The sequence below is a fragment of the Lithobates pipiens genome, unplaced genomic scaffold (genome assembly GCF_037356315.1).
Source record: "Lithobates pipiens isolate NorthernLeopardFrog02 unplaced genomic scaffold, aLitPip1_a1.2 Scaffold_18, whole genome shotgun sequence".
In the NCBI taxonomy this organism is placed as follows: Eukaryota; Metazoa; Chordata; class Amphibia; order Anura; family Ranidae; genus Lithobates; species Lithobates pipiens.
In genome coordinates, this window is record NW_027507758.1 from 133,948,191 (window position 1) to 133,971,381 (window position 23,191).

At 44.6% G+C, this 23,191-nt stretch overlaps 1 protein-coding gene across 2 annotated transcripts in view; it reads left to right on the forward strand.

The window, feature by feature from the left end:
* CNST (consortin, connexin sorting protein) overlaps window positions 1-23,191 on the forward strand; it is a 178,297-nt gene that overhangs the window by 30,154 nt on the left and 124,952 nt on the right. For both annotated transcript variants that reach the window (XM_077486144.1, XM_077486145.1), the window contains exon 2: window positions 21,746-22,175. In XM_077486144.1, coding sequence (XP_077342270.1) covers window positions 21,779-22,175 — 397 coding nt within the window. In that variant the 5' untranslated portion in view covers window positions 21,746-21,778. The remainder of the gene's footprint in view (window positions 1-21,745; window positions 22,176-23,191) is intronic.

Consider the following 23,191-nt stretch of genomic DNA (forward strand, 5'->3'; position numbering starts at 1 on the left):
GGTCTCGCAGCTCCGCCGCTGTCATTCGGCGAAGCCGCGATGACGTCACTCCCGCGCACGGGAGCCGACACGCACGGCAGCTCCGTCGCTGAGAATGCCGCGCTCAGTGCGGCTGCGCGCCGCTGTCTACGGCGCATGCGCCGTAGACAGCGGTGCCTGTTTTCGGGCAAATATCTCCTAAACCATATAGGTTTAGGAGATATTGCTTGGACCTACAGGTAAGCCTTAATCTAGGCTTACCTGTAGGTCAAAGTGGTTTGTAAGGGTTTACAACCACTTTAACAGCTCTTTCCACTGTCCTTATTATCCATTGTAGGCTGCTTTGCTAGGCTTTTGGGGAGCCGCAACATTTGCCCCAAACGCCTGTTTCTGCTGCCAGTGTAAACGGGTCCTAAAGCTGGTCATGGATAGTTTAGTGTCCAAATCCACGTCTTGGGTTAATGTGGTACAGGGATTTCCATTCCCACTCATGGAACAAAACTGAGTAGTGCTGAGCACTGCTCAGCCATTCACTGGAAACCTTGTATTTTATCAATTGGCTGAGGTTAAGAGGCAGATCTCTATGGCTGAAACAACGAATCCATTAATCGACAACTAATAGATTATGAAATTAATCTATTACTATTTTCATAATCAAATAATCGGCCACTAACCTAATGGGGGTTAAAAAAAAAAATTTGCCCTTTATAGTACAAAAAGAGCAAATCGCTACTGTAAGGCTAGGTTCACACTATTGCGATGCGGGAACGCCGCGAATCCGCGGCGTTTTCCCGCATCGCTCACCTCCCGCCGGCAGTTCACACTGCCCTATGCGGACGGCTGGGGGTGTCAATGTTATGTTAATGACACCCCCAGATCCGTCCGCATATCGCAGTGCGATCTGCCGACTCGCACAGGAATCGGATCGCATGGTGTGAACCCCCATGCGATCCGATTCCGTTGCGGACCCAAAAAAGGGTCCTGTGCGAGTTTGCTGCGGGACAGCTGCGAGTTCAGCCATACTATCTGTATGGCTGAACTCGCAGTGCTACGGAGATCGGATGTGATTTGCTGTGCGAATCACATCCGGTTCTCCCCCCGCAGCGGTGTGAACCCAGCCTTAATATTACTTTCACTGTCCCATAGTAAAAAATTAACCCCTTACAGTAGCAATTATTTGCTCTTTTTGTACTAATTTTAGTTTTTTTAACCCCATTATGTTACTAAACATCTCAGGCCTGGGTCACACCTCTGTGTTTTTTGGGGCTTTTTTGCAGAAACACACTACAGTTCATTTACATGGTTTCCTATGGGACACGTTCACATCCATAATTTTTTCAGCTGCTGCGTATTTGGAAAAGACGAGGACTTTTTTTAACGCAAAACTGTGCTATTTTGGTTCAATATACTTCAATGGAGAAGCTGCAGAAAAGCATGTAATAATGCATTTTTGTGGCAATTTGTGTTTTTTAATCTGCCCAACAACAAATTGGCCAAATAAATATGTAAAAATACAAATTGCAGCAAACTTTTTTTTTTATTTTTTTTTTTAGGTTATTAACCGATTATTCGATTAATCGGCCAACTAATCGATTATGAAAATAATCGTTAGTTGCAGCCCTACAGATCTTCCACTCCAGTTAATCAGACGAAGCCTCATTTATATAAAATCAAGTCTACGTTCGAATGGCTGAACAGCGCTGATTTTGTTCCTGGGATGGGACAGGGTGGCCTAAACCGAGAGATGAAAAGCAGACGATCATAGACTACTAGGACATAGGAGAGGTTCCGACAGTTATCCGGAAGATCCCCTATTGAGAGGCCGGGGCTTAGACCCATGCAGCATGGTGGTGCAACTAAAGTCTGAGAACCAGGAGAGCTGAGTGAGATGATCTGAGGGACCAGTCAAAGGCCAAGATTTGGGGCATTAGCAGGGGGCTTGCTGAAGAGAGAGCCAAGTTGCTCAGTATTATTTTGACTGTTTCTGTTTGATGGTTAAGACATCTGCGTGGGAAAACTCTGATAGAAGGAAATTGCAATTGTTTTTAAATAAAAATGGGACAGTGAGCTATAAACCAGTTCCTGATTCATGTGAGCTCACTGAAAAAAAGCATCCTACCACGGAGCTAACTCCCCCCAATATGACCATATTTTATAATATTTTACTGATCTAAAGCAGCAGTCATGTTAAATATAATTTCTATTGATTTATTTATGGGTGGTTTTGATAAGGTTCTCTGTCTGTAAAACTGGTGGTTATTTACTCCTTTTTATTGTGTACAGACCTTTTGATCACAGCATGCTTTAACCAGTGCCCTTTTTTGCTGCCTTTTGGCTGTATAGCAGTGTGGTTGCTAGGTTGCCTCCCTGTCAACATTAAACTTTTATTTGATTCTCTTCTGTCTGAATGTGATTTTAACTGTGATTTATTGAATCGCAGTCAGAGGACACAGTTGTCAAATAAAAGCATTTAGTTAAGCAGCTTTAACAAGCCTGAAGCTCAATCCTCTCCACCAGCCTGAATCCTGAGCAAACACGCTTTTGTCTTAGGGGACTGCCCCAGCCATTGGTGCTTGCTTATTCATGTGACTGTAATGAATCCATTTTGTAAATTCAGAGATTGTGTTCCAATGTTTTTTTTCTATTTTATCTAGTTCAGGGTCTTGCATGTGACTCACTTAAGGTTTTGCTCTCTATAGGAGATTATCTCAACCAGGGTTCTTATAGATTTGTCTGGCGGTTTCTTGAGCTGTGAATAAAGCTGGCCATAAATTACTGACCAAAAAAAAGCTGAACCAATTTCCCCATCCACATGTTTGTGCTGGGTAAGGCATTCCTCCCCACTCTGCCATTGTATTTTGACAGCGGAACTCCCCAGCCCTCAGAATACACTGATCAGAACTGCAATTGAATGGTTGGATTTAGCAATGACTGAACAAAAATATACCACCAAGCCAGTTCATTAAAAATGAATTATTAGATCGACTTCTCGTGAATGGGAGTGAACCATACATGGATCAAATCTCAGCCAGTTCCTGCTGAACTGGTTGAGTTTTCATCCATGTATGGCCAGCTTTAAGGGTTACTAAATTGAGGACCCTGCTTTTCAGTATATCTGGTCTTCCACAGTACACAGAACATGGAAGTGCAATTATTTTAGTAAATCTAAACTGATAAATATCTTTCTCTTATATTCACCGACTGACGCAGCTCCTCTTAGCCATTGGGTTGTTACGCCACCTTTAGGAGAAGACTAGGCATTACATGTTATAAAAAAACACTGAATATTTAGTTCCGCCCAAGGGGCGGTACCTTGGGTAACAACCCCCCAGCCTGCCATGCAGCCATCAGTTTTATTTTGCCAGGTGAAGAAGGACCTAGGAACCCTGATAGGCCCATGGCTCCGTGGTGTTTTTTTTTTTTTTTTTTGGCAGAAGCTTTGCTTTTTGTGCAAGATGAAAGATCCTGTGATCTGCTATCAACAGCCAGCTGGGTGACAGGCTGGATACCCTTATCCTTGTAGTCACCCCAGCCTGGCCAGCGAGCGTGTGCAGGTCGCAGCTACGGCCACGACATACCTCAGCTCCAGAGGTGGTCGGTGAGCTTTTATGCTCTGGGGCACACATATGACCGGCTACTGATGTCTGCGCCACAGTGTGCCGAAGCCAACAGCCACCCCGTACTGATCAGAGAGTGGGTCTTTTATGGAATGCCTCCAAGCTCTTCTTCAAGACTGGTAAGTACAGCTCTCCCTGCCTCGGTGGGGCTGGGCATTCCCTGGGAGGTCGATTCGGGGGTCCCTCAACACCCTCTCTTCTCTCCCTGTCCCTATCTCCCCCCCCCCCCCCCCGTGGGGGTTGCTGCATGTGGCTGCTGAGCGGTGTGTGTGTCTGTAGCGGGGCTCTCCGGGGGGGGGGGGGCTCTCATTTGTGGGGGGGGGGGAGCTGCGCTGGCTGGCTGTGTCCTGAGATGTGTTTTTTTATTTCCCTGGAGGTGCCTGTGAGGCTCTGTCTGTGATCTCTGCAGTGCTGATCACCGCCATTTTCTATCACTGTCCCTTATGGTTTTTCAGTGTCAGCGGCCATCTTGGGTATGGGCAAGGGACAGCATGCTCTCCTGTTTCTCGGTGGCCATTTTCCCTGTGGTTTTTCCCCTTATACTGGGTGCCCGGCGGCCATTTTCTCGAAGCCTGGGCGCGTTTTCAGCATTCTCTAGAGACAGCATGTGTCCCTGTAGTCCGGTGGCCATTTTCCCATTGCTTTGTCCTTATGCTGGATGCTTGACGGCCATTTTCTTTGAGCCGTAGCACATTGCAGAGAGGTTTCAGCGCCATAAGCAGCAGCCTTGAATGGCACAGAGGAGATTCCTCTGCACCTGGGAGCTGACAGAGAACACAGGCACTACTTGCTGGACAGCGCAAAACCTGTCAGGGTGGTGAGTCCTGCGGGAAAGAGCCCCTCAGCCAGCAGCAGTGAGGAGGATGGGACCATGACTGTCCTTAGTCCCTTTCAGGTAACAGACAGGGTAGGGTCAGCATGGCTTCAGAAACTGGTGTTTCTTCCCCCGAAATTCAGGCAATTGCAACCAGTTCGCCTGCGGAATGCGCAGTGCCTCTGGACGCTTTGTCGGCGGTCCTCAATTTGTTCGTTGCCAAGATGGAAGTGGGGTGTGGGTACAAAGGTGCTAAACCGCAAGCCTAACAAGCCTGCGAACAGAAGTGCTACCAAGTTGTGGGTGGGGGGGGGTCGCCTTCGGGAGTTTGCAGCCTGGTGGTCCTCTCGTCTGTCTGACCAATGGGTCTGTGATCTGATTTCCTCCTGCTACAAGATAGAGTTCCTCTCTTGGCCACAGAACTGATTCTCCCCCTCCAGCATACCCATACTCTCAGCTTGCCGGGAGGCCCTATTGGGGGCAGTAAGGGACCTGCTGAATCATGGGGTGATTGTACCTGTTCTGGACTTGGAACGTTTCCAGGGGTTCTACTCCAAACCTGTTTGTAGTTGCCAAGAAGGAAGGGGTACGTCCAATCTTAGATCTAAAAGCCCTCAATTACTTTGTAAAAGTGCAGAGGTTCAGAATGGAATCGGTTCACTCAGTAGTTGCTGCACTCCATCAAGGGGACTTCCTGGTGTCCTTGGACATCCAGGATGCGTACCTGCACATACCCATATGCCTCCGGCATCAGAAGTTTCTGCGATTTGCAGTCGGGGAAGCTCACTACCAGTTTGTGGCTCTCTCCCTTTTGGTTTGGTATCAGCCCCCCGAGTCTTTACCAAGGTATTGGCTCCTGTTTTGGTGTTGCTACAGAAACGCGGGATCGTGATCATGGGTTACCTAGACGATCTTCTCCTGAGAGCATCTTGTGCCTCAGAGTTAGAGGAGGATGTGGCGATCACCATGCAGACCCTGTAGGAATTTGGGTGGCTGTTGAACCTAAAAAATTCGGTGATCGTACCGTCTCAGCGTTTGGGGTACCGAGGCTACCCTGTGTTGGGAGCAGAGATCCGTGATGTGTTATACACAGCCATGCCCCCCCCCCCCCCCCCTCAGTTAGAAACACTCCCCAGGGCTCACTCAACCCCTTCACTGCCACTTAGGGGTTAAACCCTTCACTGCCAGTGTCATTTACACAGGAATCAGTGCATTTGTACTGATTTCTGTATAAATGACAATGGTCCCAAAAATGTGTCAACTGTCCAATGTGTCCGCCACAATGTCGCAGTCACGATTAAAAATCGATGATCGCCGCCATTTAAAAAAATAAATAAAATTATTAATATGCCATAAAACTATCCCCTGTTTTGTAAACGCTATAACTGTGCAAACCAATCAAGCGCTTATTGCGATATTCTTATTTTTTTTATTTTATTTTTTTACCAAAAATATGTAGAAGAATATGTATTGGCCTAAACTGAGGGAAAAAATATTATTTATTTATGTATTTATTTTTTCCCATTTATAGCGCAAGAAATAAAAACCACAGGGGTCATCAAATACCACCAAAAGAAACCTCTATTTGTCAGAAAAAAGGACATCAATTTTGTTTGGGAGCCACGTCGCACGGCCACGCAATTGTCAGTTAAAGCGACGCAGTGCCGAATCACAAAAAGTGCTCTGGTCGGGAAGGGGGTAAATTCTTCCGTGGCTGAAGTGATTAATGCATAGGATGCATTGAGGTGAAAAACATAAGGGTTTACAACTCCTTTAACTCGGTGTGCTTGCACTTTTTGCAAAGTGGCTGAATTCTGGAATTCAGCTTTAAAGAGGAAGTAAACCCTTCCAAACAACTTGGACCTATAGGTAAGCCTAGATTAAGGCTTACCTGTAGGTCCAAGCAATATCTCCTAAACCTATATGGTTTAGGAGATATTTGCCCGAAAATGGGCACCGCTGTCTACGGCGCATGCGCCGTAGACAGCGGCGCGCAGGCGCACTAAATGCAGCAAATCCAAGAATGGATTTGCCTAATTTGTCGACTCCCGTGCGCATGCGCGGGAGTGACGTCATCGCGGCTGCGCCGCTGTGATTCGTCTGAGCTGCAAGACGCCACCAGCAACATGGATGCGGCGGACTACAGGGGACAGCGGCGACTTCGCTGGCTCCTGTGTCAGGTAAGTGACACATAATGAGCTACTATGCGATGCATAGTAGTCCATTATGCTTTACCTTGCAGGGAAAAAAAGAGGAAGTAAACCCATTAGGGTTTACTTCCTCTTTAAGTACTACTGGGTTTGTTTTTATTAGACTTGCCATAATCCTTTGCATGTTGATCATCCTTAAGGCCCCATTCACACCTGAGCTTAGCGGTTTCAGGCAGGAATCTGCGATATTTTGCCACGTTTTCCATCTCGTTTTAACACGATTTTGTACAGGTCAAAAGGTCACCAATGTAAAAAGTGGAAAAACGCCCAACAAAAAAAAAGTTCCAGAACTTGTTTGAGCTTCAGGCGTTTGGGGCTTCTGGCTTTAGGCATTTTGGAGTGGAGATGTGAACCATCTCCATGGAGAATCATTTTTTTTTTTTCCCCTCTGATGTTTTGTAGCTTCAAGCTACAAAACGCTCAGATGTGAATGGGGCCTTAACCACTTCAGCTCCGGACCAATAAACACCTTAAGGACCAGAGGTCTTTTTGCAATTTCGCACTGCGCTGCTTTAACTGGTAATTGCGCGGTCATGCAATATTGCACCCAAACGAAATTTGCGTCCTTTTCTTCCCACAAATAGAGCTTTCTTTTGATGGTATTTGATTGCCTCTGCGATTTTTTTTTTTTTGCGATATAAATGGAAAAAGAGCGAAAATTTTGAAAAAAAAAGATATTTTCTTCTTTTTGTTATAAGAAAAATCGAATAAACTAAATTTTAGTCATACATTGAGGGCAAAATTTATTCAGCCACATGTCTTTAGTAAAAAAAATGTCAATAAGCGTATATTTTTTGGTTTGCGCAAAAGTTATAGCGTCTACAAACTAGAGTACATTTTCTGGAATTTACACAGCTTTTAATTTATGACTGCCGATCTCATTTCTTGAGGTGCTAAAATGGCAGGGCAGTACAAATCTCCCCCAAATGACCCCATTTTGGAAAGTAGACACCCCAAGGAAATTGCTGATGGGTATGTTGAGCCCATTGAATATTTATTTTTTTTGTCCTAAGGGATTGAATAATGACAAAAAAAAAAAATTTTTTTTACAAAAAGTTGTCACTAAATGATATATTGCTCACACATGCCATGGTTATATGTGAAATGACACCCCAAAATACATTCTGCTGCTTCTCCCGAGTACGGGGATACCACATGTGTGGGACTTTTTGGGAGTCTAGTCGCGCACGGCACCCCGAAAACCAATCACCACCTTCAGGATTTCTAAGGGTGCAAATTTTTGATTTAACTCCTCACTACCTATCACAGTTTCGAAGGCCATAAAATGCCAAAATAGCACAAAACCCCCCCAAATGACCCCATTTTGGAAAGTAGACACCCCAAGCTATTTACTGAGAGGCATGTTGAGTCCATGGAATATTTTATATTTTGCCAAAAGTTGCGGGAATATTACAAACTTTTTTTTTTTTGCACAAAGTTGTCACTAAATGATATATTGCTCACACATGCTATGGGCAGAAGTCAAATTACACCCCAAAATAAATTCTGCTGCTTCTCCCGAGTACGGGGATACCACATGTGGGGGACTTTTTGGGAGCCTAGTTAACTAGCTACCTAGCGACACTAGCGACACTGATGCAGCGTTCAGAAAAATTATCGCTTAGTGACACTGGCAAAAGGGGGTGAAAGGGTTAACTAGCGGAAATCAGGGGGTTAAAACCATTATTGGGTAGTATATCGGGGTACCTAGCGCTATAAAAACCTGGCGGTGAACCTAAAAAAATAACTAGCTACCTAGCGACACATGCAGCGATCAGAAAAATGATCGCTTAGTGACACTGGCAAAAGGGGGTGAAAGGGTTAACTAGCGGCAATCAGGGGGTTAAAAACATTATTGGGTAGTATATCGGGGTACCTAGCGCTATAAAAACCTGGCGGTGAACCTAAAAAAATAACTAGCTACCTAGCGACTGTAGCGACACTAATGCAGCGATCAGAAAAACGATCGCTTAGTGACACTGGCAAAAGGGGGTGAAAGGGTTAACTAGCGGCAATCAGGGGGTTAAAAACATTATTGGGTAGTATATCGGGGTACCTAGCGATATAAAAACCTGGCGGTGAACCTAAAAAAATAACTAGCTACCTAGCGACACTAGCGACACATGCAGCGATCAGAAAAATGATCGCTTAGTGACTCTGGCAAAAGGGGGTGAAAGGGTTAACTCTAGGGGCAATCAGGGGGTTAAATCTTTATTGGGGGGTGATAGGGGGCTACCCTGGACCTAACACTAACTGTCCTGACAGTTTTTACTGTCACAACTGACACTGAATGCATTGATCAGTAAAGAAATGATCAATGCAATCAGTGACACTGTGACTGGGGGGGGAGGGGGGGCGGGGGGGGGATCGGGGGGGGATCGGGGGGGGTTTGTGTGCCTGTGTGTACCTACATGTCAGTGTAGTGTTCGTGCACACTTACTTTTACTCTTCTCCTCGTAGTCCGGTCAAAAAGACCGCCCCGAGGAGAATGACATCACTTCCTCCTTCCTGTGTAAACAATACACAGGGGAGGAAGCTTCTCATTGGCCAGGAGCGATCCAGAGGGGGTGGCCGAAAACGAACGGCCATCCCCTCATCACGGAGCGCTCCTGGACCGAATCGGACCGCCGTAACCAGCGGGAGGGGGTCCGATGGGACCCCCCACCCGCTGGAAGGCAATCACGTAGATGTACGTGATTATGCCTGCCTGTGCCATTGTGCTGACGTACAATGGCAATACGGCGGTCCTCAAGTGGTTAAGTAAACCTACATTTATACTGATGATTTCCCCTTCTAAAAATGTTAGCTGCTTGGCTTTTATGTTGATCCAATGGCTTCAGTTTTTTCAGCCGGTGACCAAAAAAAACCATGGATTAGTAGCACCAACTTTAATTGCTTGATATCTGCTCTGTTGGCTTGGAAAGCAACAAATCTAAACACAGGCAGGCAGTTAGCTTTTTTTGGAATGGGGTGATTGGTGGCAGGCCAAACTTTTAATAATGGACAGGGCAAGGTTATGAGGCAGTTTTGCTTGCAGTTGCTTTGTAGACGTGAAAATAAATATATATATATATATATATATATATATATATATATATATATATATATATATATATATATATATATATATATATATATATATATATATATATATATATATATATATATATATATATATATATATATATATATATATATCTCTTTGCCTAGGGGAGAACATTACCAGCAGCAGCTGTGGGTTTGTAATTGCATATGACTTAAGGATTCATAACGGAAAAGGATACAGTAGGATTTTTCTCTATTGCTCAGTCAGTCCATACTACTAAACAATTGTCAGTTTTTGTCTTTGCCTCAGAGAGAGCAGATAAAGACATTGGTTCATATATGGCAGCCATGGGTGGTAATTACCACCTCCTGGTGAGGGATCGAATAGGTAGGCAGATAGATGTATGTGTTCTTATAAAAATAGCAGTTTAATAAAGTGATTTAAAAAATGTAGAGGGCTAGCAGTGGCACCATTTAATATTGCATCCATGGTTATTGTGTTGGACAACGCTGCCACACTTTTGGTTAGTGCTGAAGCTTGCCCGCCCCATCCTGCCTTGTGCATGTTTCTGTTGGCCAGTGACGCAGTCCATCCTGTTGATGGGCCAGTATCAATGTGTGGTGGGGTGGAGTCCACAAACATCAGCACCAGAGTACTGTCTACTACAAACTGCTATAGGTAGGTCCAGGAACATTTTTATTTTCATTGCCATTTCTTTTAAATGCTGTACAAATTCAAAAGCAACCGACAGCCATATACAATACTTGATTCAAAATTGCATGTCTTACATTATTTTAAAACTGGTATACGTGAGTATGTACTAACTGCTGCATTGAGTAGTTGAGGTAAAAAGAAAAATAGAGTAATGTCTACACACGTGAATATCCTGGGGATAATTTTCAGGAATTGAAAATATGTTTGATTAGCAAGGAAAGATGTTATGCTGGAATTTCTCTTGCTGATCTCATGAATTGTATTCTAAAAGCACAAAGTCCTGCTAATGGAGTAGTTTTTAGTATAAGCATTTTAATTGCTTTAAATGCTGATAAAGTCCTATACCCCTTCCTCTAACAATATGAGTTAAAGTGCACCTAAACTCTATAACAAAATGTAATAGATTATAGGTTACCATTCCTTTAAATGGGGTGGCTGCAGTTGTTTTTTTTTCTTTTAGGCATTGATTTCCTTTCCTGTCTTGACAGCTCATTCTAAAAATATAGTACAGGAAGTTACACACACATTGGACTTCTATTAGAATCAACAGGTAAATTTTAACCACTTGACCTTCGGAAGGTACCCCCCCTTTGTGACCGGGGCATTTTTTTCTTTTACTATTCAGCACTGTACTACTTTAACTGGCAACTGATCAGTCATGCAACACTGTACACAAATTAAATTTTTACATAATCTTTTTTTCCACACAAATGGAGCTTTCTTTTGGTGGTATCTTGCCAACACTGCATTTTTGGGGAGACTATACTATTGGGGGCACTATTCTAGTTCTGATTGTGAATAAAATACTGATCCTTACAGACACTATACTAGTATAGTAATGGCAGTTGTAGTGTGACTGATGGTGTGGTGGACAATCTGGTGCTAACTTACACTGTCTGGAAGGAACACTAACTGACTCTGATGTCTCTACTGACACTAATACAGTGATAATACTGTACACTGGCTGGGTGCTGCCACCCTAACACTGCCACCCTCCCTGTCCACGCTCCTTGCCCCTTTGGCGGGGGTGGGGGGTGTTTTTTGAAGCACGTGCTCCCACCCAGTTGTGTGATGATGGCAAATTAATTTTTACACTAAATCTTCTCCCTGCCAATCAGTAAGCAGGTGTGGGACCCATTTCCTAATTGGGCAAAATGTCAGGCGATCCTCTTGGATACCTGATGTGGAGCCAGAGAGGAAGCCTGCCACCCTGGAGCCGATGCCCGGACGCCACACCAGCTAGCCCGGAGCCGCTGCCCGGACCCCGAACCTGGACCCAGACATGCTGGATGACACCCCCCATCTATCTGGATCTATCTATCCAGGTAAGTTCTGTACCAACTGGCAAATGCTTCAAAAAAGGAAACCCCCTTGATGGGACTTTAATATACCACCAAAATTGCGAGTAAAACTTTTATATTTTTATTTATACATTATAAAATAAAGACACCCAGACACAAAATGACTCCAATAAAATATACAGTCAAAGAAATGTACAAAAAACTATACAAAAAAACATCTATACAAAAACCACTGATACTCTCATTGGTGTCCCAAATCTGACACCTTTCAGGCCTCTATTACAAAACTTTCATCAGGGGTAGAGAGCAGGAAATTACAATATCATGGTAATTCTTAACAGCGCTCCTCCATGTATGCAAGTTTGGAACGTTTAAAGATGCCGAGATCATTTGGCCAGACTTTAAAGATTTTTCACTGAAATGGTCACACACGATACAATCCTCCAGAATTTTTACAATAGGGGATGTAAAATATACATCCACTTCCCCAAGGGGCTATGGGTGGGGTCCTTTTTATAATAAAAAGACCCTCAACGACATGTTTGTCGGCCCCTAATGACGCGCCTAATTAGGCTCCCAAGTCGCCTAATGCCTCATACACACGATCAAACAATCCGGTGGAAAAGTCCGGCGGACTCAAAGTAGTTTTGCACTCCAATCTGTCCGCCGGACTCGCATTTCGGCGGACAGTACGGCCGTGTGTGTGCCAGTCCGTCGTACTTTTGAAATGAACGGACTTTTCCCGCCCGGAGAAAAGTCCGCTCATTTTGAGCGCGTCTCCAGGTAGCCGGGCCAGCGAAGGAGGCGTCGCTGGCCCCGTCACCTGGTATGGCCCCCCACGGTCCATATCAGACCTTTATCCGAGCACGCTACCTGGCTGGCCAGGAACGAGCGAGCGCCCCCCACCCCCCCCCTCCTGAGACGTATCAGGCCGCGTGCCCTCAACATGGGGGGGGTGCCTTGGTCCCCACCCCAAAGCACCTTGTCCCCCTCTTCTTCTGACTTTGGGGGTCTTGTCCCCTTCTTCTCTTCTTCTGTTCTTCTCTTCTTCTTTTCGTCTCTTCTGGAGATGTTGCCTCGTCGCTGTCTACGGTCACAATGGCAGGGACACGGCGTGCGGCGACTTATATAGCGACATCACCGGATGATGTCCCCGCCCATTATGATGTCACAGTCCCAAGAGGGGGACAAGACCCCCGAAGTCGGAAGAAAAGGGCGGCGAAGAAGAAAGCCGGGCTCCTCCGCTAGTGAAAGGGCTAGCGGAAGATAGCGGAGGAGTCCGGCGAGAAGACCCCCGAAGACCGAAGAAGACCCCCAGAGCTGTGCAATAAACTATTTTAACCCTTGTGTGGTGTGTACCCCATATTCACATAGGGTGGGGGGCCGGGATCCCGGGGCCCCTTTATTAAAGGGGGCTCACGGATTCCGATAAGCCCCCCGCAGACCCCGACAACCAATAGCCAGGGTTGTCGGGAAGAGGCCCTTGTCTTCATCAACATGGGGACAAGGTGCTTTGGGGTGGGGGGCCACACGCCCCCCCTTCCCCAAGGCACCCCCCCATGTTGAGGGCACGCGGCCTGCTTTGGCTCAAGAGGGGGGGGTGCTCGCTCGTCCCCACCCCCTTTCCTGGCCGGCCGGGTAGCGTGCTCGGATAAGGGTCTGATATGGACCTGGGGGGGACCCCCACGTAGATTTTTCAGTGTAGGGATTCCCCTTTAAGTCCATACCAGGTGACGGGGCCAGCGACGCCTCCTTCGCTGGTCCCGGCTACCTGGAGACGCGCTCAAAATGAGCGGACTTTCCTCTGCGTGCGTGGGCGAGTCCGTTCGTTTCAAAAGTACGGCGGATAGTCCGGCGGACTTAATACGCCGTATTAATCCGCCGTAAAAGTACCGTGCGTGGGCAGGTAGCTCGTTCGGAAAGTCCGACGGACAGTCCGGCAGAAAATCTGCCAGACAGTCTGCTACGTGTGTACGCGGCATAAGGGTACAAATACCGACAAAGCGGGGGTGTGCGCTGCAATATGTCCTTGAGCTGATGGTGTGGCTGCAACTGGCAGATGCTTGTGGGGGGGGGGGGGGGGGGTTTAGTGCTGCGCTACCGAGGGTGGTTGTTTGCTGCCCCTTCTGAACAAAAAACCCACCAGCCGCCACTGCAGAGGTCCCTCTCTGTCCAGCGATGTCCACGAGTGTTTCAGCCGTGTGAGATTTTCCTTCCTGATTAGCTAAGATTCGGCAGCTGCGCCATTGGCTCCCACTGTTGTCAATCAAAATTGTCTAGCCAATCAAGGGCAAGGCCAGGTCGGGGCTCCATGTCTGAATGGATACGGGGAGCTGTGACTCGGCTTGGGTGCCTCCATAGCAAGATGCTTGCTGTGGGGGGCACTGATCAAGGAGGGGCCAGGAGCACAGAAGAGGGACCCGAGAAGAGGAGGCTTTGGGCTGCTTTGTGCGAATCCACTGCACAGAGCCGGTGAGAGAACATGTTTGTAAAGTGTCGTGTTGTTGTTTTTATAGGAAAAAAAAATCACTTTAAGCTTGTGTTTAGCCTTCAAATCAGCCTTGTGTCCCAGTGCTGCTCCATGGATCCCAGACTTAAACTTTACACAGGACCCCTCATATTTCCTTGAGTTGAGATTTGAGCCCCTGTCACATCACATTCGGCTACCCACTGGAGTATGCATGCGGGATGCCGCCATATGCTTTCCAAGACGGGGCACCTTGTGGGTTTGCTTTGCTCGCCACACTTCGGGCATGGCCTTGGTTTGCTCGGCATAATTCTAACTCTATGTCCACTTGGCTGGTGGGGCTTGAACCTGGACTCGGGTGGAACGCATATGGCGGAATTGCGCATGAGCAGTCCAGCGGGTAGCCAAATATGATGGGTCGCCATATGTGATGAAACGCCCCAACATTCAGGTATTGAGTACCAGCGTGTGGTCTGTGATACGGAGAAAACGGGAAGATCTTTGAACATCATCAGAAGCATACAGAGCTTTCTTTAACCAATTGTGTTACTTTGGTTTTTTTTATTTTGTTTTGTTGCTTTTTTTTTATTTTTTATAGAAAAATATAGCCATGATAGTACTTCTTATAATAGAATGTTTGGTTTTTATTTATACTTTTCCATCTGGGCCTAAAGTTGTTGGCAGCGAACTTGGATGCAATAATTCATAAGTGCATGTTTATCCATTTAAGGCAGTCCTACTAATGTCACGTCCTCCATTAAATAGGATTAATATGGATTTGAAGCTTCACTTCTGACTCTTTGATGTTTAATCAAGTCTTGAGCAATTTTTCAACTAAATTACAGTTGAAACATTACAGAAAGCACGTGGTCCTTTTCCCAGCACAGTTAATCTACTAAATGATATTAATTGCAGAGCATTTAGTACTAAAACAAATGTCGAATTGGAGCCTGTTTAAAGCTTAACTATCTGTTATCCTTTAAAACCACTTTAGGCCAAGTTCATCTTTTGGGGCCATGTTGCTCATTACACCAATGTTTCGGGTATAACATGCTTTGGGAGATCTCCCCCTCGTTTTTCCTGCACCTGCTGTCAGTTTAAAAACGGTGCAGCCATGCTGGGAGCCACCAACTTGGCCGCATCACAAAATTTACAAGGTTCTTTGAGTGAACAACATTGCAGCTGACTGCTTGTAGTTCTTAATGATCTGTGAGGGTGACAACGAGCGCTCTTGTAGTTTTATTGATCTTCCTGCTTTTCAGTAACTGTCTTTACAGTAGTTACGGGCAGACAGTCGTACTGAAAATCTGCAGGAGCCAACGGGAAAACTTTATTTCTAATGCAGAAATATTTACATTTAATACTTTTTTCCTAAAAGGTGAACTTGGTCTTTAAAGTAGTTGTAAACCCGTTTTTGTCTTACTTTTATCTATAGGTAAGGCTAGAATAAGGCTTACCTATAGATAGTGGAAATATCTCCATGCACTCTTTAGGAGATATTTCACTTGTAGTGCGCCAATGTCACCATGGGCGCATGCGTTGTGATGGAATGGACCACCGTGCCATTTCTTCCTCAGCGTATGCCGTGACTGATGGCTCATGCGCGCATGCGCAGTAGTGACGTCCCGCGACTCTGGCCAGTCACAAAGCTGGAGTCTGCAGCCCCGGAAGGCAGAGGGGAGAAGATGGACGTGGCCTGCACAGGGGACAGCTTGGATTTCATTTGCAGGTAAGTGTCAAATAATGGGCTAATATGCGATGCATACTAGCCCATTGTGCTTTTAATTTGCAGGGAGCAAAAGAGGAAGTAAAATCCATCAGGGTTTACTTTACTCTTTTTTTAAAGTCAAATTTGTTTTTTTACCTTTTTTTAACGCATTCCCTGCATTAACCTCCCTGGTGATATGTTAACTTATGTCAGCTTTTTGGGAATTTTTATATTGTAGGCCTGTAATTTTATTAGGAATAACTCAAGTAAATCTGTCCAAATAAGAGTCTAGTAGACATCCTGGGTATGATTAAAGTTTGAAACACAAAATCATAAATTATTATAATAAAATGAATTTCCCCACGATTCACTATCGCTCAATTCTGCAAGTGTTCTAATTTACTATCGCTGTTTTCTAGCTGGTCTAAAACGCTTTTGTCGTAGAGGGACACTTTTTGGTTGCCATGGACAATCTCAACTTTCCAGGCATGTGTGCGTGTTATTATAATATAAAACTGCATGCAGGGCACTAAGGACCAAAGGGGTATGAAATAATTTGATGCAGTAATGTAATCTCTAAGATTTCAGTGTACTGTGTACGTGTTCTGTATTTTTTCCTTTTGAATTTACCACCGGGCTCCGTCCCCATGGGTGGCGACGCTCACAGGAAACTGAGCACGGGGCATCGGGCAGATGATTCGGTGGAGGACACAGCGGGATGACACCGCAGGTTCCTGGTGACAATGTAAGTATGTTGTACCAGGATTCTGCAATGCAATCCCGAGTGTGGCTCGGGGTCAACACTAATGGTACTGAAATTTAACCCAGAGCCACCTTGAGGGTTAAAGTAAGAGACCCATTATCTGTTTTCCCCTTTTCTAAAACATCCCAGCTGCAGCAGTGCTCCCCTCACTCCTTGGTCTCTCGGGAGACACTTGGGGAAGTGGGAGCCCTAGGCTACTGCTGCTGTCAGTCAAACTCCTGTTAGGAGGGAGCAGGGGGTGTAGGTTACCGGCACTGTGTGTGTCTAAGGACTCTCACAGCCCGGCTTTGGAGCGTATCCGCATGGCTGCCCCAATAGCACACAACTTGCTAAGGAGGTGCTCGGAGGAAGAAGGTGCAGAGAGTGCCGGTGGGGAACTTCCAGAAGAGGAGTTAAGGAACCACTCTGTGCAATATTGTTGCACAGAGCAGGCATGTGTTAACTTTTTTTTTTAAATGTATTTATTCATTTTTTTTTTTTTTTTTATTGTCTATCATGTGAATGGCTTTTAAAATCTTTTAAAAGATTTGTAACTTCTGTTTGGCCAGTCTTGTGATCCCAGACAAAACAGTCAAGTTCCAGCCCTTCATCCGCCCCTTGCATAAAAAGAGTGGAATGATTCGATGATCCTTGTGCCCTTGTTAAACTGACAGTTCTCTGCAAATTAGTATTGGCTGCATTCTCTTTACCCATTCTACATGCTGCTGAGCAGAGTATTATAGGAAATTTATATCAACAAAGACTATACTAGTGTGTTTAAATACAATTTAATAGATTTTACTGAAAACACAATTGGCTCAAACCTAATTCCAGACTTTTTTTTTTTTTTTTTTTTAGAATGAGGAAATGATGAAACTCCTGTTTGGGTTTTACTTCAGTCTGTCTCCCCATTAGGAGAAGGAAGTTATAAGAAACCCCTCCTATGTGGACACAAACTGCAGCAAAGCCATTTTATTCTGCAAAAAAGGGGAGGGTTACAACCTCTGTCAGGTTTTTAGGGCCTGCTTTTTGATGGTTTTTGTCTGCATCAGAATTGCTTCTCCCCTCATGTAAGTCAATGGGAATGCAAAAGCTGCTTGAAGCAGGTTGATGCAGCTTTTGGTCAACTGTCTGCGGGTCAAATGTACCTGAAAGTATTTTGCCCATCCAACACAAGCACTGACTGTCCTGGGGTCAAATGCTGACACAGGCAGAAAGAATAAGGGGAAATCTCTCCATAGGAATCACAGAGAGCAATGAAAAATTCCAGAGTCTATCCAAAAATAAAAATTTAGTTTTGTCCAAATTAGCCTGAAAAAAAAATATATAAAAAAAATTATATATAAATATAACGAAGGGAAGGGGGGAAGAGTCTGGTGACATCAAAGTTCTGATTGAACGTAACGTGTATGGGGGAGTAGCTACGCATGACGTCACCCGCTGCTGCCCGACGGAACTAACACGATTGTCGGGTTTACATGGTGTGTTATCTTTATGTGATTAGTGTTTGTTTCAACACAAAAATGTAAATCTTATACTTAAGCAGTGAGCACTTAGATCTTTTCTTTCTACCCTTGACCTGGCGTGCTTGCTGAGATCTAAGGAGACGTGAGAGGAAGTTTATGGTCCGTGTTAACCCTTTTGATACCTGCTTGCATGTCTACCTGATTGCACAGGGGTCCATGCCATAAGGGGAGAGTGATTAGTTAGACCGGAGGTGGAGGGATTGTCACACTACTGTAGAAAAAAAAATGACGTCAGTGGTACAGTTTAAATTTAAAATATATTTGTGTGAACTGTGACGTTAAGTCATGGATTGTGGAAACTAACTAGTGTCGGGTGATTGTATATAGTGTATGCCACATTTACCACTGTCTAATGCAGAGTTGCAATGCAAGGAGATCAGCTAAAAATAGTTGGATCTGTATGTGCGTTACAATTAATAAAAATTAGTCGATAAAAAAAAAAAAAAAAACACGATTGAACCCATACATTTTAATCAGTAACATCCCTAATAAAAATGTGTATGTATGTACATAATATATATAAAAATATTATCGCCAACCTGACGAAAGGCCTGTCCTGTGTCTTTCCACTAGACAAACGTCTAACAATGGACACAAGTTCCTGGGGTTGGGGAGCCCACCTGGATGGTCTAACAGCGCAGGGGACCTGGTCCAAGGCAGAAGCCTGGAGGTCGTCAAACTGGCGAGAACAAAGAGCCGTCTTTCTAGGTCTTCTAGCCTTTCACCAAAAGGTGAAGGGACATCATGTTCAGGTCCTTTCGGACAATATGACTGTGGTAGCATATGTCCTCAAGCAGGGAGGAAACAGGAGCAGAGGTCTTATGGAACTAGCCAATCAACTTTTCTCTTGGGCAAAATTTGTTAGCAGATCTGCTTAGTAGAAGGAGACTGGTAGAAGCAGAGTGGAGCTTGAATCAGGAAGTTTTTCTGATGATCTCCGAAGCATGGGGGCACCCTCAGGTAGATGTTTGCTAGTCAACAGAACTCAACGGTCCACAGCTTCTTTTCTATTCACCGAGAAAACCAAGCCATAGGCATAGGTGCTCTCGCACATCCATGGTATTACCAACTATGCTATGCCTTTCCCCCCTTCCCTCTAATACCGATGGTCTTTTAAGGAAATTCAGAGAGGAAAGGGACCAACATGATCCTAATCATGCCCTTTTGGCCGAAGAGGCCTTTGTTTGCAACTCTACTAAATCTGGCTGCAGAACCTCCTTAGAAACTACCATTCAGGGAGGACCTTCTAACACGGGGCTCAGTGGTTCATCCGGAGGCAGACCAGCTACACCTAACTGCTTGGCTTCTGAGGAAGACCTCCTAAAGACTAAGGGTTTATCTGATAAGTTAGTAAAGACCCTTCTTTCCAGCAGGAAAGAGGTAACTCGAGCCCTATACCTGAAGGTTTGGAAGAAGTTTAATTCCTAAAGGCTTTTAGGTAAAGTGTCGTATCAGTCTTTAAATTTCTCCATGACGGAATGGTAAAGGGACTGGCAGCTAGCACCTTAACACAGGTAGCGGCTCTTTCAGTTTATTTTGAAAAGACTCTATCCAGAGAAACTTTTTAATGTAGAGATGCTTTAGGGCACTAGCATGGAATAGGCCGGTGGCCCTCAAAATTTTTCCCAGTTGGGACTTATCCATTGTTTTACAGCTTCTCGGGAGGACATCGTTTGAACCCTTACAGGAAGCTTCGTTAAAACATTTCGTTCTAAAAGTCTTTTTAGTAGCCATTACATCGGCAAGAAGAATCAGTGAACTTCAGGCCTTGGCAGCCACGGAACCTTTTCTTAAAGTCTTTCCAGACCGTGTGGTTCTTCAGACAGACCCAGCTTTCCTACCCAAAGTTTCTTCAAACTTTCACCACTCACAGGAAATAGTGTTGCCCACGTTCTCCTCGACCCCTGCCAATGCAGGTGAAGAAGCCTTCCATACTTTGGACGTAAGGAGGTGCCTTCTTCAATTCCTATCTTTCACTAAGGAATTCAGAAAATCAAATGCCCTCTTTTGTAATTTTGTGTTTCTGCTTCATTTTATTCTGGTGGCATACAGAGCCAAAAGTATAAACATTGTGCCTGTGTCCAAATATATATGGCCCTAACTGTATTTGCTGTAATTTGTGGTTTACCTGGCTAACAGTAGTGTAACAGATGTGGTCAGTTAATTTCTATCACTTCTCAGGATGAGACTTCACCTTGCGATTCAGATGGTCATCATCCTCCTTTTAGGCCAGCTTCAAACGGTCCTATCGTGTGAGCGTCACACTGCTGTTGTGTGAAGGAGAAAACTTTATTGTACTAAGATTCCGGGCAGTGCTGAATCCTTGACACACACTGCAGATCATAAGGGCAGTGCTTTTTGAACAGGGTGCAGGAAGCTTTCACAGAAAATGGGTTTCCTGCATCACATTCTGGTATGAATGGACCGTAAAACCATTTTATATTTGGCTGGTAGGTGACTGAGTATAGTCTCTGGCCACCCGTAATGTAGGGCACAGGGGCTCCACCCCCTATCCATGCGTCCAGCTGCGGGGTGGCAGATGCATTGGATTCCTGTGTGTGTGTGTGTGTGTGTGTGTGTGTGTGTGTGTGTGTGTGTGTGTGTGTATGAGGACTATCCTTTTTTTTTTTTTTTTTTTTTTCTCCCACCCAGGCGATTCCCTGCACCATAAGAACAATCGTAGCGACTGTTTAGCCTGTTGATTGTTCTTACAGGCGTCTCTTCTGTGCTTCTACCGGCTCGCCCATGCAATCGGCGAGCCGGTGAATGAATCGGCCGGAAGTATGATGGAGAATCATGCCGGCCAGATGGCCCCCGGAATGCCCTGACCTTTCGGAGGCCATGCGCGATGTTATAACATCGTGCCCACCCCTGCAATTGAAAACAAATGCAGCCACCTCGGCTGGGAAGCTGAAATTGTGTGTGTGTGTGTGTTTCGTGTGGTGTGTTTTTGTAATCTTGGGCTTCACAGCCTAGAGGCAAGATCTGGGGACTTCGTTTTAAACCAGACATGTGAGATATCGCCGTAAACGTTCGAGTGAGAGCAATAATTCTAGCGCTAGACCTCCTCTGTAACTCTAAAGGGGTAACCTGTAAAGATTTTTTAAAGCGTTGCCTATGGGGATTTTTAAGTAGAGAAGTTTATCTCTATTCCATGAGTGTATGCAATTTTATAGTGTGACATGTTAAATATCTGTTTACTCAGCCTAACGCCATCTTTCAGATTATGCATTTGCAAATAATACGCGAGAAGTTGTAACGACCATTATTTTAATCCCTAGGGTCTCTGCTAAAAAAAAACCATATATAATGTTTGGGGGTTCTGAGTAATTTTCTAGAAAAAAAGATTTTTACATGTAGGAGAGAAGTGTCAGAATTGACTTGGGGGGGCAAGTGATTAATGAGCTGAACTAATGTGTAAGTATTTATCTTTTTGAACTGTGTAACAAAAAGGAACAATGAGAAAAGTATTTCTCTTAAGCCATATCCTAGCTATGAATTCTGATGATGTATATTCTGATTTATTCTCTTATTTATTAGTAGTAGTAGTAGTAGTAGTAGTAGTAGTAGTAGTAGTATTAATTATTTTTTTTTTTTTTATTTGCCTTTTTACTTTTCAAGATTTGTGACGGAGATGGTTTGTGTGTCACCATAATGAATACAGAAGAAAACCCACTAACAACCTTGAAGACCAACCCGGAGGATGGCACGGAGCTTTGCAGCCAAGCGGACACAAAGATTACTTTACAAATGGCTTCTGATGTGAACGAGAACAAATTAAATGGTGATAATGAGCAGTCCTTGATGGAAAACGAAGATCTTGAGCTTGAAGATAAGGATGTCCAAGATAGTATCAATAATAATGAAAGCTGCAACGTGATGTGTGGTCAGCTTAGTTGTAAGAAGGGATGCGAAGATTATGATCGCACAGCAATGGACAGTTTGGCCTCTGCTCCCTTTTCCACAAAGGAGAATGCCACTACTAAAGGCAAACGCGTGTCTGGGAGGCGCAGTAACAGATATAAGAAAAGCAGCAATGGAAAATCCACAGGTATTTGTGAAACACGTGTTAACTATGCTTTAGTAAAGTAGAACTATGTACTCTCATTACACCTATGAGCTGCAGCGTTTAAGTGGTATTAAAAACAAAAGTGTAAAATATAGCAGCTTGCCAATCATTGGCTGCAGTCGTGTGGGTGTTTTTTATTTTTTTTTTTTCCCCCAACCTGGTGATCTTGCCAGTAACACATCTCTTTGTATTAGAGTGCCCACATTCTAAGGAGCACAGGGGCACCCTTTGGAAAGCAGCATTGTCAGTCTGTGGGGGGAGAGGCATGTGAGATGGACTAGCAGATTTTAAATGCACTAGGAAATTGAAGCAAATTTCCATCTCCGTGCTTTTAAAGTGGATTTCTAGTCATTGTTTTTGTTTATTAAAAGTCAGCAGCTACAACAACTGTAGCTGCTGACTTTTAATAAACGCTCACCTTTCCCGTGATTCAACGGTGCACTCAACCCAGCCGTGTTCTCCCCATGTCCTCCCTCGGCGGTGCTGGCATCTCTACTGCTAGCTTTCCGCTTCACAGCTGGGTGCTAACTGCACAAGCGGCGCTGCACTCTGTGACTTTTCCCAAAGTCTTCTAGGATCTGTCATGTGTCCCAGAAGATTTCGGGAAGGAGAACTTCTGCTTCTGATTGCCTAAGGCAACCAGAATGGACGTGGGAAAGGGTACTTGTCGAAATCTGATACCTGCTGGTTCCCTCCATCCCCCAAAAGCTCAGTTTCACAAACGTGAGCCATGTGGAGTAAAAAGAGGCAGATTAGGACGATCTGCCTAGCAACAGGCATTTATGGTAAGTTTTTTTTTTTTTTTTTTTTTTTTTTAAACTTCTTTTTTTTTTTTTTTTTCATTTTTTAGCAATTATTTTTTTTTATGTAATTTTTTGTTTGTTAGGGTGGCCCACCACTTTTAAAGCTGAAGTTCCACTTTTGGGTGGAGCTCCACTTTAAGCAGTTACAGCAACAGTTTATTTTTTGCTCTTTTCGGATAAAGCTTTTAAATTAAC